At 50.2% G+C, this 13,228-nt stretch overlaps 1 protein-coding gene across 1 annotated transcript in view; it reads right to left on the bottom strand.

Moving 5' to 3' along the window:
* PAPSS2 (3'-phosphoadenosine 5'-phosphosulfate synthase 2) overlaps window positions 1-12,253 on the bottom strand; it is a 28,352-nt gene extending 16,099 nt beyond the window's left edge. Inside the window, exon 1 of the mRNA XM_053983549.1 lies at window positions 12,206-12,253. Coding sequence (XP_053839524.1) covers window positions 12,206-12,226 — 21 coding nt within the window. The 5' untranslated portion in view covers window positions 12,227-12,253. The remainder of the gene's footprint in view (window positions 1-12,205) is intronic.
* Between the last annotated feature and the right edge of the window lie 975 nt (window positions 12,254-13,228).

Raw genomic sequence — 13,228 nt, 5'->3', positions numbered from 1 at the left:
TGTGGGGGGTTGTCAAAAGTTTGAACATTTTGACCTCTCAAAGGTGAGACAGCACCACCATGGATTAATTTTCTGCCATCCCCAGGAGTTCAGGCTGTGTCCCACAGGAGATGAGCCACGATAACGTCCTTGCCTGGGGAAGATGCAGGATCTGCACATTCCTACACGGCTGATGTAAGGAGATGGTTCTAAGTACAGGTTGCTGTGCCATAAATCTGCGCTGTGTGAGCATCTCAGAGCTGTTATTTTGCACACTGGCACCTTTGGGAGCTTGGGAAAGCACCACTGAGGGCATTTTTGTAATTCAGCAACACTGTCACACCTCTCCCACCTGCTGGGAGCTCCAGATGGTACCAAATCCCTCAGATTTTTCTGCTCTGTTCATAAACTTCTCAGGAAACTCTTCCCAACCTTCAGCAACTGGATGGCTGGGCTGGGAGCTTGCTTAGCTGGGAATGGGAAAGACCAACTTCCCACCTCATCATCCACCAGCTAGGAATGGCTTGGGAAGCCAGAGCTGAAGTGAGGTGGAAGGGAGTGAAAGCACCAGGAAAACTGATCATTAATGACCTGAGAGCAAATCCTGGAGAGATTTTGCCTAGGAAGAGCATATCCTGCAAGATGGTTGGGAGGCAGAGAGAAGCAGTGGAGGGGGTTTAATCAAATGCAGGGCTGTCCTGCTCATTTGATTATTGGGGTTTTAGCCCTGTCACTGCAAATCAGACATATTTAAATAGATAATGCAATCGTAACCACAATATCAACACCTGGATGCTGGCCCTAAAGCAGGGACAATTTAGGACACTGGTAAGCATATCTTGGATTAGTCTGGGTCAAGAAAATGAGGTTTGGGAGAGGAACTTCTGACTTATAATTCAGCTCCAAACAAGGCAATAAATGTCCCAGCAACATCTCCAAAGAAGGGCTGTGCATCCCCACCCAGACAGATGGTTAAAGATGACACTGCCACGCTCTCCCCGCTCCTTGGAAATCTGCTGTTTGGCCCTGTCTGGATGAGCTCAGTGCTCAGCCCACCCTGCCTTACCTCATCTAGGAAATGAGAAAAAAACAAACACGTCACTCCAAACCTTGGGCTGAGGCTGCAGCAGACCAAGAAACCAAACCCTAACTCTGCTTTTGGCCTCCCCTCTTACTGAACCCTTCCATGAAGGTGGCAAACAGGGGGACACCAAGATTTGGCTGTCTTTAGGATCAGGCTTGACTGAGCAGTCAAGGGTCTCTTGGCTTCATTTCCAAAGGGAAGAAGCTTTCCATCAGCCACCCTGGTGGGACAAAATGCTGCCCTGCTGTGTGAAAGCAGGCTGCAGACAGAGGCAGGAGGTTTTTCCTGAGTGATCCTCCTGAATAAAGAGATGTGGCCTCTGAAACAGGGGGGTCTTGCTGGAAATCAGGAACCATCCGTGCTCTCTGCTCTGAGAGCCACCATTGCTCAATTCACAGCATCCCAAGGAGTGACCTCAGCTCCTCCTGAAGTAATTGGCCCTGGAAGGGAGTAGCTGTGCTTGCCCACATAAATTATGTGTGACTACTCAAGGAGATCTTATCAGGGAGCATCTTCTTTTCTCATCTGACAGTTAAAAGCACAAGGTCTGTGGGGCCTCTCCATCACTGATGTTTGCTGGGAGCAGAACCACTGCACATTTAATAGAAAATGCACCAGACAAGAAACATTTAAAATCATAGACTTATAGAGGTGTGAAGGCTGGGAAAGACCTTGAAGATAATCAAGTCCAACAATCAACCCAGCACCACCACTGTGGTCACCACTAAACCATGTCCTCAAGGGCCATATCCACATGTTTTTTGAACACTTCCAGGGATGGTGATTTCACCACTTCCCTGAGCAGTCCATTCCAATGTTCTACAACCCTTTCCACAAAAAAAGTTTCCTAATATCCAATCTAAGCCTTCCTGGCACAACTTGGGGCTGTTTTCTCTCATCCTGTCCCTGTTCCCTGGGAGCACAGCCTGAGCCCTGCAGGCTCTTCCCCCTCCTGTCAGGAGTTGTGCAGAGCCACAAAGTCCCCCCTGAGCCTCCTTTTCTCCAGTCTGAGCCCCACCAGCTCCCTGAGTTGCTCCTCATCAGAAGCCCTCCCTGGCTCTGTTGCCCTTTTGGGTTTAGGGTTTTCCCAACAAATTGTATGGACGATTTGCCGTCTCCCAGTAGGAATTCAAGTATAAACTCTGGTCCTTAGGGCAGCAGCTCCTCCTGCCTCCACACCCCCAGTTCTTCAACCAGCACCTCCATGGCTGGATCACAAGTGAGAGCAAGGCAAGAACCAACTGCAAGTGCCACATTCAACAGCTGAGGGGTGGAAATGAAGGACAGATGGCAGCTGAGCAGGGCATTTGAGAGATCCCCTGAGTGCACACAACACCCCCAGGCCAACCCTTGCTCAGGCACCCAGAGAAGGCAGAGCTCTGTGATGCTGCAGAAGGAGATGAGGCACCAGAAAGCCACTCTGGCCATCACAGTGGCCCATCAGGTCCAAGCCCATGTCCTTATGGTGCCCTCAATTCACCCCTGCCTGCTGCAGCTGGCACAGACATGGATCTGGAAGCTGTCCAGGAGCTGCAGCTCATGGCAGGCTGCAGCAGCATCCTGCTCTGGAGAGGGATTCGCTCCCGAAATCAGGGCTCACGCCGAGGCTGAGCAGCGCCGTGCTCACTCAGCACCAGCATCCAGCTGGCAGCGCTCAGAGCCCCAGGGAAACCCTGACCCAACAGCCAGGGCAGGGTCAGGACTCCCCCAGCTGCCTTTTTATTTATAGGGCAAGCTCACAGCAGCAGGAATATGATTCATTTTTTTTCCAGTCAAGCGTTTCACACACACCCTATTTTGGTACCGCAGCCTGGACACGTCTCCAGGAAGGGAAAAATAGATCTAAATAAAAATAGAGGCTTTTGAAATGTTTTCAGCTAATCCTATTTGCAAATGGTAGAATGGGCTGTTAAAATGATAGAATGATCAAGCAAGCCTTCACTTTCACAGGCAAGCAGTGGGATCAAGCACATGGAGGGATTATTGGGGTGTCCTGTGCAGGGTCAGAAATTGGACTTGATGATCTTTGTGGCTCCCTTCCAGCCCAGGAGGTTCTGTGATTCTGAGTTTGAAGTCAAACACTTCTCTAAACCTCAGGAGAGGGAGCTACCCTATCGGTAAAAAAAAACCTCCCAACTCCTGCCAGCATACTAAAAGAAAAAAGAAATTTGCATTTGATGTATAAAAATTACATTTATCAAATTTTTCCTTAAAAAATTATTTTCTTTTACCAGGGCTGCTGTGACAAGAGGGTGATACTGTATCCATGAGCAACCAGAGGGGAAAACCTCCTGTAAAAGAGTCATTCGCTGAAGAAGAGCAAAACTGATACTCCAAAGAAAAGGAGGAAGAGAGGAAAAACGGGGGTTTTGTCTGTGGAAGTAGAGATTTGATTACAATCATACTGAAGAACAATGAGAAACCTTGGCATCTCTTACACCCTAGCTTAGCTCTTGTAACCCAAAACCTATGGACTTTCCCCAAATATTCATTTACTGCACTAAGGCAGAAAATGCTTCAAACAAACCCAGCCCCATTCTTTCCCAAGGGAAAACCCCAGCAAGGAGGAGTTACCCTGGAAATTTTGCCTGTTTAACCCCTCAGGATGCAGGCCCAGATGGGGAAGTGGGAACCTTGCAAGCATTTTTTGTACTGCCCACCTTCCTGCTCCCATGCTATTGTCCCACTGTGCCAACACCTTCCTGGTGTCCCCACTGTGCCACCACCTTCCTGCTCCCATGCTATTGTCCCCACTGTGCCATCACCTTTCTGGTGTCCCTGCTGTGCCACCACCTTCCTGGTGTCCCCACTCTGCCACCACCTTCCTGCTCCCATGCTGGTGTCCCTGTTCCCTGCCCATGGGATGAGTCTCCTTTCCCAGCACCTGGAGGTGAGCAGGAATTGTGTTTTCTCTGCAGAGGCTGAGGGGCTGCCAGCATTCCCAGTCCCGGGCAGGATGCTGGACTGGGATCCCTTTCTCCAGCCCATGCTCTGAATAAAGCCCAGCAGGCTCAGTCTCTCCTTGGCACTCGCTGCTGTTCCTTTTGGCATCGCCCCCGGAGCCCTGCCAGGAACGTAACACACAAAACCTTAAGGAGAGCAGCAGAACCATCCCAGTGCCCCAAAACAAGCAGCCTTTCAGCCTGGAGACAGACAGCTGCAGATGCCAAACCCAACTAACACAAGATTTTCAAGTTGCTGTTAAGCTGAAGCCGTGTTTTCTTAAGCCACAAGAATTTCTGAGCTCTTAGCAAGACCTTATTTGCTGATGGCAGCTCAAATATTTTTCTCTTGGCATAAATTCACACAGCTTAGGTTGTCACAATCAAGTTTTATACAACGCTGGCACACAAAAAAAGAGAAGAAAATCAACAAAATCAGGCTCATTTTCCAGTAACTTCACAAATCAGATGCTGATTTCTACAGTGTGAGCGCAAATCAGCAGTTGGGTACTGAAATCTGCCTCTCTGAAGGCTCCCAGCTCAGGCCTTTTCTTATCTTGGAATGAGATGTTGTCACTACTCTAATTTCCTCGATGCAGAAAAGCTAGTGACTCATCCTGTGCTCCTACATTTTTGGGATAAACTTGTAAGGCCAGGACAGATGTTATAAAAACAATCCCCCTGTCTTCATTCCTGAAATCTCAAGGGACAGCCGCAGGGACAACAAATATTTAACAAACAAAGCATTTTGTCAGGCACTGACAAAAAGAACAATTTAAACACCAGACCCCTCCATGGTGGCCCAGTGTTTAATATTCAGAGCAGTTCTGCTAAATGATCTCCCCCAGATTAACCCACCTGAGCAGTTGGGTCCCTGCTCCTTTTGCAAGCAATGGGTTTGACATTGCAGAAGAACTTGCCTTGGTTAGATGCCTGCCAGGAAAATCACCCAGAACACACGGCCCTGCTTCTCTACCTTCTCCTGGAGAAAAAGATCTGCTTACAGAAATGGGAAACTGAGTATCAGTCCCTCAGATTGCAGGAACAAGAGGAAAAGAGGGCAAAGGTACAGATTCTGACTACACATTAACTTCAGTATCAAAACGATTTCCAGGTAGGAATTGTATCTACATGCAAATATTTTTTTTTTTTTTTCCCTGAATAGAAGATTCAGGAATTTAATTAGTGCGTTGTGGTTATCTATGGTAAATATGGCACTGTACATGTCCCACCTCCTTCCCTAAACCTGAGAACAGGTCTCAGTGATATGGGGATAAGATACCCCCTTTTACCATGCCCAACCTATCCCTCTCAGGAAAGAAATCCACTGTCTTCAGAGAAGCTCCAGTGGTTTCATAAGCAGCAGGAGCTACAGAGGATCTGTGTTTCAAGCAGCTTCATCAGGTTTTAAAATATATCTATTTCTGAGTCCAGGGAAGGGAACGGAGCTGGAGCCCCAGGAGCAGCTGAGGGAGCTGGAAAGGGGCTCAGCCTGGAGAAAAGGAGGCTCAGGGGGGACCTTGTGGCTCTGCACAACTCCTGCCAGGAGGGGACAGCCAGGGGGGGTCGGGCTCTGCTGCCAGGGAACAGGGACAGGCCAAGGGGAAATGGCCTCAAGCTGTGCCAGGGGAGGCTCAGCTTGGATAGCAGCAGGAATTTCTGCATGGAAAGGGTGCTCAGGCCTTGGCAGGGGCTGCCCAGGGAGCTTTGGAGTGCCCATCCCTGGAGGTGTCCCAGGAAGGGCTGGAGGTGGCACTCAGTGCTCTGGGCTGGGGACAAGGTGGGCACTGGGCACAGCTGGGACTCCATGGGCTGGGAGGGATTTGCCAGCCTCAGTGACTCTGGGATTCTGTAAAAGAACTCATTCTTGTGTGAGGCTTCTCCTCTGCAGGACCTGGTGGCAGCCTGAAGAAAGGGAAAAGCTGGGCTCCAGCCCAGGCTGGTGGGCTCTCAGTGTGTGGCCACACGGTGCCTCTCCCTGCCTCAGGTGGGATGCCCAGCCTTGAACCCAGTCTCTTGTGCCCCATGTGCCTCACTTTGCAGTGGTCAGTGGTCACCAGCAGGCTATGGGACACCTCTGTCCACCTCAGCACCTTTTTTAGGGTTTTCAAAGTGCAAAAGCAGCAGCAGGAAGGAGCTCAGGGGAACTCGGCCAGAAGCACCACACAGGACACGGTTAAATAGGGGAGCTTTGCCTGGCGGGCTGAAAGTTCACTAGGCTGGAAAAAAACATTGTGATGAATTCATGGAAGGAAAGCTCATCAAGGACTACCAGGAGGAAAGGCAGAGCCTCTGATATCTCAGGTTGTAAATCAGTGGAAAGGGGGACAATGCACTGGTGTCCCAGCCATAGACTCTTTCCTGGCTGCCACTGGGAATGATAGACAGGGCCAGATCTTCCCCTCACTCAGCACCTCCTCCATCCCCTCAGAATTCCTGCTGGATGAAGACAGGGCTGTTTTCATTGCTGTACCACTGAATGTGCTGCTCTACAAAACCTGCTGCAGGAGACAAGTCCAAGTTGAGGACTGCAGGAGGATGAAGTTTTCCTGCCCCATCTCCCTGTGCATCTGAGCCCTACAAGCTGCAAGATGGGTTTTTAATGTGTGAGTGCACACAGGGTTACCTAGACCCTGGCCTAAGTCAGCACCAAGGATGTTGGACTCTTCCTGAACGAGTGGCTGCTCAGCATTTTCCCCACCCCTCCCTAAAGCAGGTGTAGGCACAGCCCTTAGTCATTTCATGCTGCTTAAAGGCTGGGCCAAGAACAGTTCAACATTTTCCTTGGAGATTATTGTTAATTGGTCCCTCAAAAGTTCATGCAAACTCCCAGCATCTCTCACAGGGTGGCATCACCCCCAGTTTTACAACCACAGAAGGGTAGTGGTGAATAAGGCCAACAGCAGACGAAGACTTCAGCTTCCACAATATTTAAGACATAAAAATGACATATTTTTGAAGAGCAGCTCCCCTGGACTTCAGGCTGCACCCCTGAGAGCTCCATACCCCTCACATCCATCCCCAGGGCCTCAGATGAGCTTTCCAGAGATGCAATGAGCTGCCCCAGCCATGGCTGGGGGGCTCATCATGCCCAGAGGCAGGTGCCCAGCTCAGACCCCCATAGCAGCCCTGTAAAAACCCCTCCTCTAAAATGACTTCTTCCCCTTCTTCCCACACTCACTGGCAGCACAGCCTAATGATCTTCTCATCAGAAGGGTTGGGCAGGCCTGAGAAATGACCTCCCACCCAAGCACACTTTTTGCACCACAATGGGAAGCTAAAATACAGCTTGATATTGAAGAAAACATTTTGTTCTGACAGAGAGACCATGAAGACCTCCAGGTCAGTAAGTCTTGGAAATGTAGGTGCAGATGGTTGTTTTCCAGCAATTCACAGAAAAAGCTCATCTCAACAACCCACAAAGTGCTGCAGCTAACAGAAAATCAAATCAAATCTGTGTAAAACAACTCCTTCCTCAAGCTCTGCTCTCCAAACATATTTTGGCATGCACTCAGCAGACAAAGCTTTTGACACATGGAGCTGTAACTGAGCCAAGCTGTGAGCAAAGGAGCAAAGACCACTCTGGGAGGGACAGGAGGCAATGCTAGCAGGGAACTACCAGCCCCACAGGCAAATCCCAACTTCCCAGCATCCCGTGGCATGACGCACAGGCAGGGCTTTTTTGCATCCCTCCTTTTGTTAATGATACACTCTGTGTAAATTTTCACTTGGAAATGATTAAGCTGTGAACCCATTAAGGAGCTATTTCTCACTCCCTTCAGCTGTGACACCCCGCTCACGATAACAGCAAATTCATAAATGGCAACCTGAATTACACAGCCTTTTTCTTAATGGATTTTTGAGAAGCAAAGTGTATGAGCAGCGTGACCAAAGTACAGGTTCAAGCATTCACACAGGCCCTGCTTGCCACTTATCTTTTGGGGGCATGTACAGCTGTGAGTTTATCTAAAACACCTGGTTTCAGATAGGCAAGGGCTTTTCATTTCTAAAGGCACCCTCCAGGATCAACATCAGCCCAGTTAAAATAATAATAACAAACCAAACCAAACCAAAAAAAAAAAAAAAAAAAAAAAAAAAGAAGCAAATATGCCAGCGTTTGTCTTGAAAACCCTCCAGAAAAACAAAATCTCCGTGGCCTAAATCTAAGCTGCAGCTGTAGTGCAAGTGTCTGGGTAGTGTGGGGTCTTCAGCTTCATTTGCTGATTGACTAAATGCTCTTGCAGGGGCACGGATGGAAACCCACACCTGTGGTAGGGGTTTTGGCATGGACCTGTGGCTGGCTGTGACTTGATCTGTGCAGCCTGAAAACCAGAGGAGGCTGGAGTCTGTATTTATGCCAGAGCCCAGCAGCAGGACAGGAAGGAACTCAAAGTTCCTTCTGACTCAAAGTGCTCCCACTCAGAGCTGCAGGACTTACAGCTGGGTTTCCATGCCTTGGCCACCAGCACCACTTCAACCACCACCACCACTACCACCAGAGGTGCTCAGACCACACCAAGATGGTTATTTAATTCCCCAACCCCTGGAGGGCTCAAGCATGAAAAGGAGAAGGCATTCATAATTAGGAACCTGCAACTTTTCCTGGCTTGTCTTCCCCGAAATTCCCCAAATTGAACCTGCTTGCTCTTACAGAGCAGAGTGTGGTTATTAAACACTGGTCTGGCACACTGGCAGCCCAAGTGAATGAAACAGCAAGGGAACTTTCTAATAGTGAAGGGCTTCAGAAGAAATTGGAAGAAAAGGGGAGAAAGTTATAATTAACAAAGCAACATAAGTTAATCACCTCACCTTTCCATGGTCTTCAAAGAAAAGAGATATAAAGCAAACAAAGTAATAGAAAATAAACCAAGAAATCCCAAGCATACGATGAACAGCTGGGAAACAATCACCTTTGGATGTCACGGTGCAGTGAGCTGGGCACCGTGTTCCACAGAATAAATCATCCTGTAAGAAAAAGCAGCTTGTGACTCGCTGGATAAAACAGGAGTTTTAGAAAACTCACTTTATTGAGTGACTCAGTGCAGAGCAAGCCAGGCTAACTCCCTGAAATCAGGGCTTTGCTGCCCTGTCCCCTAGGCAATGTCACTGCGATGAGCTACACAGAACTGCTTTGAAAATAAACAACTTCCAAGTTGTTTTGCTCTTTACGTTCAAGGCAACAGTTAAGAGGAAGTGTGAGAGGAGATGAATACACGGTTTGGGTGTTTTAATAAGCTTTTTCTTTCATGTTGCTTGGCAATTAAATCGATGGAGATGTACATATGTTCCTGCTCCGCCTGGGGTATCACTCAGTCCATCTGAACTCTGCCCTGCAGCTCTGTTTTTTAAAACATGAGAGTAGTTTTCAGGCAAAGAAACGAAACCTCTTTCCTCAGGGCTGATTTGATCTTGCGGGTCTGTTGCTCATCTTTAAATAAATTTGAATAAGCCCACACTGTTTGCACATAAGCCCTACACAAACACAAGTGAGCTAGCAGAAGTTACAGCTCTGTGACCCACCGGGCTGTGGAAGCACATCCCACTGCAAGCCAGGGATGCCACACCCATCTGAATCCTGGAGATGCTGCTGCCAGACCAGGCAGGTGATAAAGCTGAAACACTTCTGAAAAAGGCAGTTTTAGTACCAGGCTCTCACTCTCCCTAAGCACCTGCAAGGGGATCCAAAGAGAAACTTCACTGGCCAGGGGCAGGACTCCCAATCCCTCCATCCCGTGAGATGCGCTGAGCTGCACTTTCCACACAGTCCTGGGGACACAAAGCCACGCAGGCAGTCACCCTGCCAGCACAGGGCTGTGGCTCTGGGCTCCGTGGCAAGTTTCTCTGGAGCACAGTGCTCCATCTGTGTCCTCCCGGCCGTCAGGAAAACGCCGCTCGCTCGGCGGGCACGGGGAGCGAGCTGCGGAAATACCAGTGGCACCGCAGGTGTGGGGAGAAGGAGCTGCTCTTTCCACAGAGCTCAAAGAAGCCCTCAGCCCTGAAAGCCACGCTGTGCAAGAGCCCACACAATGAACAAGGGCAGGCCCACAGCTGCACCTCCCTCACTGCACTCCCTTCACGGTGTGCTTGCTCCTGAGAGCAGGGCTTGCCACTGAAGCACACTGGAGGGCTGTGTGAGGGACATTAAGGCTTTAAGGTCATCGTTACAGAACTGCCCAAAAAGTCAGTCCTGCAACTAGCCAGGAATAAATGCTTTCTGTCAGTGAGGGCTGGGAACAGGAGGGCACTGCCTGGCACGTAGAGGACTTCATGCCTCTTGCAGTGTCATGAGCAGAAATGAAGAGAGTACGAAGCATTTTCACATTAGCCAGCCCAAGAGAGATTCCTGCATACCAAGACTCTGGTCCTCACACAAGGCAGAATTAAGGTACCATGCTCATTTTTAAGGACAACACATGCAGAAGCAAAAAAAAAAAAAAGTTTTCTTTTTTACGCTTTACCATGTTATCAATTAATAAATAGGTGTGCAATTAAAGCATCCTCAAACCAGATTCAAACTCCAGAGAACATTATTCCAACTGAATTTAGGATTTAAATCCTGGGCTTCTAGTTATTCAATTTGCAAAATGAGGAGCACTGTCAAATAACACAGTGGTCCAGGTCACAACAGCTGGCACTGCTGTGCCTTTCCAAAACTGACAGCTGATCAACATCACCTGCAAAACCCAGCTCTGACATCCACTCAGCTGGTGAACAAAGCTGGTAACATCCAGCCTCACAAAACCTGGTCTGTGGGACAAAGATTAACACACCATGAAACTGTGATAAAACTGAGGTTTTAGTAGCAGCAAGGATTTTGAGGAGCAATAAAGATTCGTATTACTGGGAGAACAAAGAAAGGATGATCCTACTGCTGTATCAATAGGGATCCCAACAGGATAAATTATTGTGTCTTCATTAGGGAACACCTTTGGCTGTTGCAGCTACAACAGGTGTCATGACAAATTGTCTGTGGGCACAAAAAAAAGGTCAAAGGACCTGACCAAAGTAAAATTCCTTATCTAGGCCTCTGATATAAACTGGAGATGGTTGAAACCAAGAAGCTGCTGAGGTTGCAGTTCCGAGAGAGAACTTCCTTTACACTGTGCAACCACATCTTCCTGGCAAGGGACAGGAAGATCACTAATGGGACATCACCGTTTCACCATCACTCCCCGAACCTCTTGTAATTAGCAAAATCACGCCTTTTCTCACTCCATCAGACACCTGGCAGATAAGCATACAAAAATCCGCCTACAACTGTCAAGCTGATAGCATCTGTTTTGACAGCCACGGCACAAAGGTCAGCCACAAACTCGCTTATAAAGGTCATTTTTCCAGCCTAGGGTGGAGGCAAAGGAGAGGGATTATTCTGGAAGTTCAGCAATACCTCTCTCCTGGCACAGCAATAAACAGAACTCCCATACACAGCTCACGGCTCGCACCTCCCCTGCCTGAAATAATCCCTAAGCCACAGGTTTTCGCGTTTCCACGAATGCCCTGCTGCACAGGCGCGCTTTGTTCCGTGTGGGTTTGGGTGCATTCCTCCCCGGACAGATTACCACTGTGTCCAAAATGCATCAAATCCATCGGAAAAGTTTATGGCAAACTTAAAAATCAACCAGCAGAAAGCAGCCCGAAAGTCTTACGTCAAGAGTTCTTCTGGTTCTGATTTAAAACCTGGAAAACGTACGCACAGCCAGAGGGACCCAGAGCTCCCATCGCACATGCAAGGAGCAGGAGAGGGCAGCTAGCAAGCGGAACGCGATGTCTGGCGGCGGCTGCGATTTGCAATTTTAATTTCTAACTGAGCTGTGCCCTGGCTATGATTCCTTTGCTTTGCCGTGTGCCTGCGCAGCGATGCTGAGAGAGCCTGACGGCGGTGGTGAGCGCCTCGTCAACTCCTTCCCCCGGCTGGCACCGGGGCAGGGGACACCCAAAAAGCCACGAGCGAGGCAGACGCTGCCTGGACCTCCTGCCCCGCGGGGCACAGCGGGACAGGTGCGGGATGCGGCCGAATGCCAGCGGAGGATGCTCGGAGCGCCCGGCCAGCGCGCCCATCCCCGAGCGATGGATGGGCTGGCGAACTCCCGGGCGGCGCCGGAACGCCGCGGCTGCCGCTGCCCGGGGATCCCAGCGCAGGAGAGGGATCCGGAGGGATCCGCAGGGACCGCCCGCCCCCCGCTCCCCGGCGCATCCCTACCGTGTGCTCGCGGCTCGACATGGTGCTGCTGCGGCGGACCCGGCGGGCCAGGGCTATAAGGGCTGCGGGACACGTAGCGCGGCCCTGGGCCGGCCCCTCTCGCCCTGCGCCCGCCCCCGCCACCGCCTCCTCCGGCCCGGCCCCCGGGAGAGCCGGGCAGGGCGCTCCGGGCCGGGGGAAGCAGCCCTCACCCCCTGAAGGAGGGGGCAGCGAGCGCACGGTGAGCCCCGACAGAGCCGCCCGGGGAAAAGCGCCCTGGAATGAGGAGCTTGGGGCTCTCCTGCCACGGCCAGGGAGACGAGAGGGAGGAGGAACAGCAACCCACACAACGCTGCTGGTCGAAAAAGCACCTCCCGAGGATGATGATGAAGATAAAAATGATGTTTAAAACAAGCAGTGCCGGAGGCTGGTCCCTGAGGGTTTGGCCAAAATACCAAAAAAGTTGAAAGAAAACAAAGAGGAGCCTCTCAGCAAATAAAGTGCAGCAGGTGAGGGGAAGAGAAACCCAATGACTGACAGCTTTGCCCCAAATCCTCAGTTTTTCACTGCTGGAAAAGCTCAGGTCCCTGAACTCTGCTGAAGCAGAGGAAAAGGCGGGCAATGTCTTGGTGGAGAGAAACCGCAGTACAACCCTGGGATGGCCTGTGAGCCAGGGAGAGAGAAAGGAAGATCCTGGTGGGTGGGTGAGTAATTCTACACCTGAGGTTGAACGGTGCCATCCAGCATGGCACTTGTCCTCCTGGACCACTGCCTCCTGCTCCATACCCATCCATGGATCCCTCCCAGGGCCACAAGGATGGCTGTGCCAGCTGTGCTGCCTCTCCTCTAGGAGGAGATACCTCACTTCTCATCGTGCCTGCAAGAGCAAATGCTCCCTCCAGGTCCAACGTGCTGAGCCTACTTTAACTCTTCAGCACATGATCACCAGCAGTGCATAAAATACTCCTGTTTCATCTCTGTCCTTCATTCCAGCAGAGTTTAAAATCACTGATGCCCTGACTGAGCCCCGAATGAAGCCCCTTG

Source organism: Vidua macroura, chromosome 8, assembly GCF_024509145.1.
Source record: "Vidua macroura isolate BioBank_ID:100142 chromosome 8, ASM2450914v1, whole genome shotgun sequence".
NCBI classification, from domain to species: Eukaryota; Metazoa; Chordata; class Aves; order Passeriformes; family Viduidae; genus Vidua; species Vidua macroura.
This window is presented reverse-complemented; position numbering and strand designations above follow the sequence as displayed.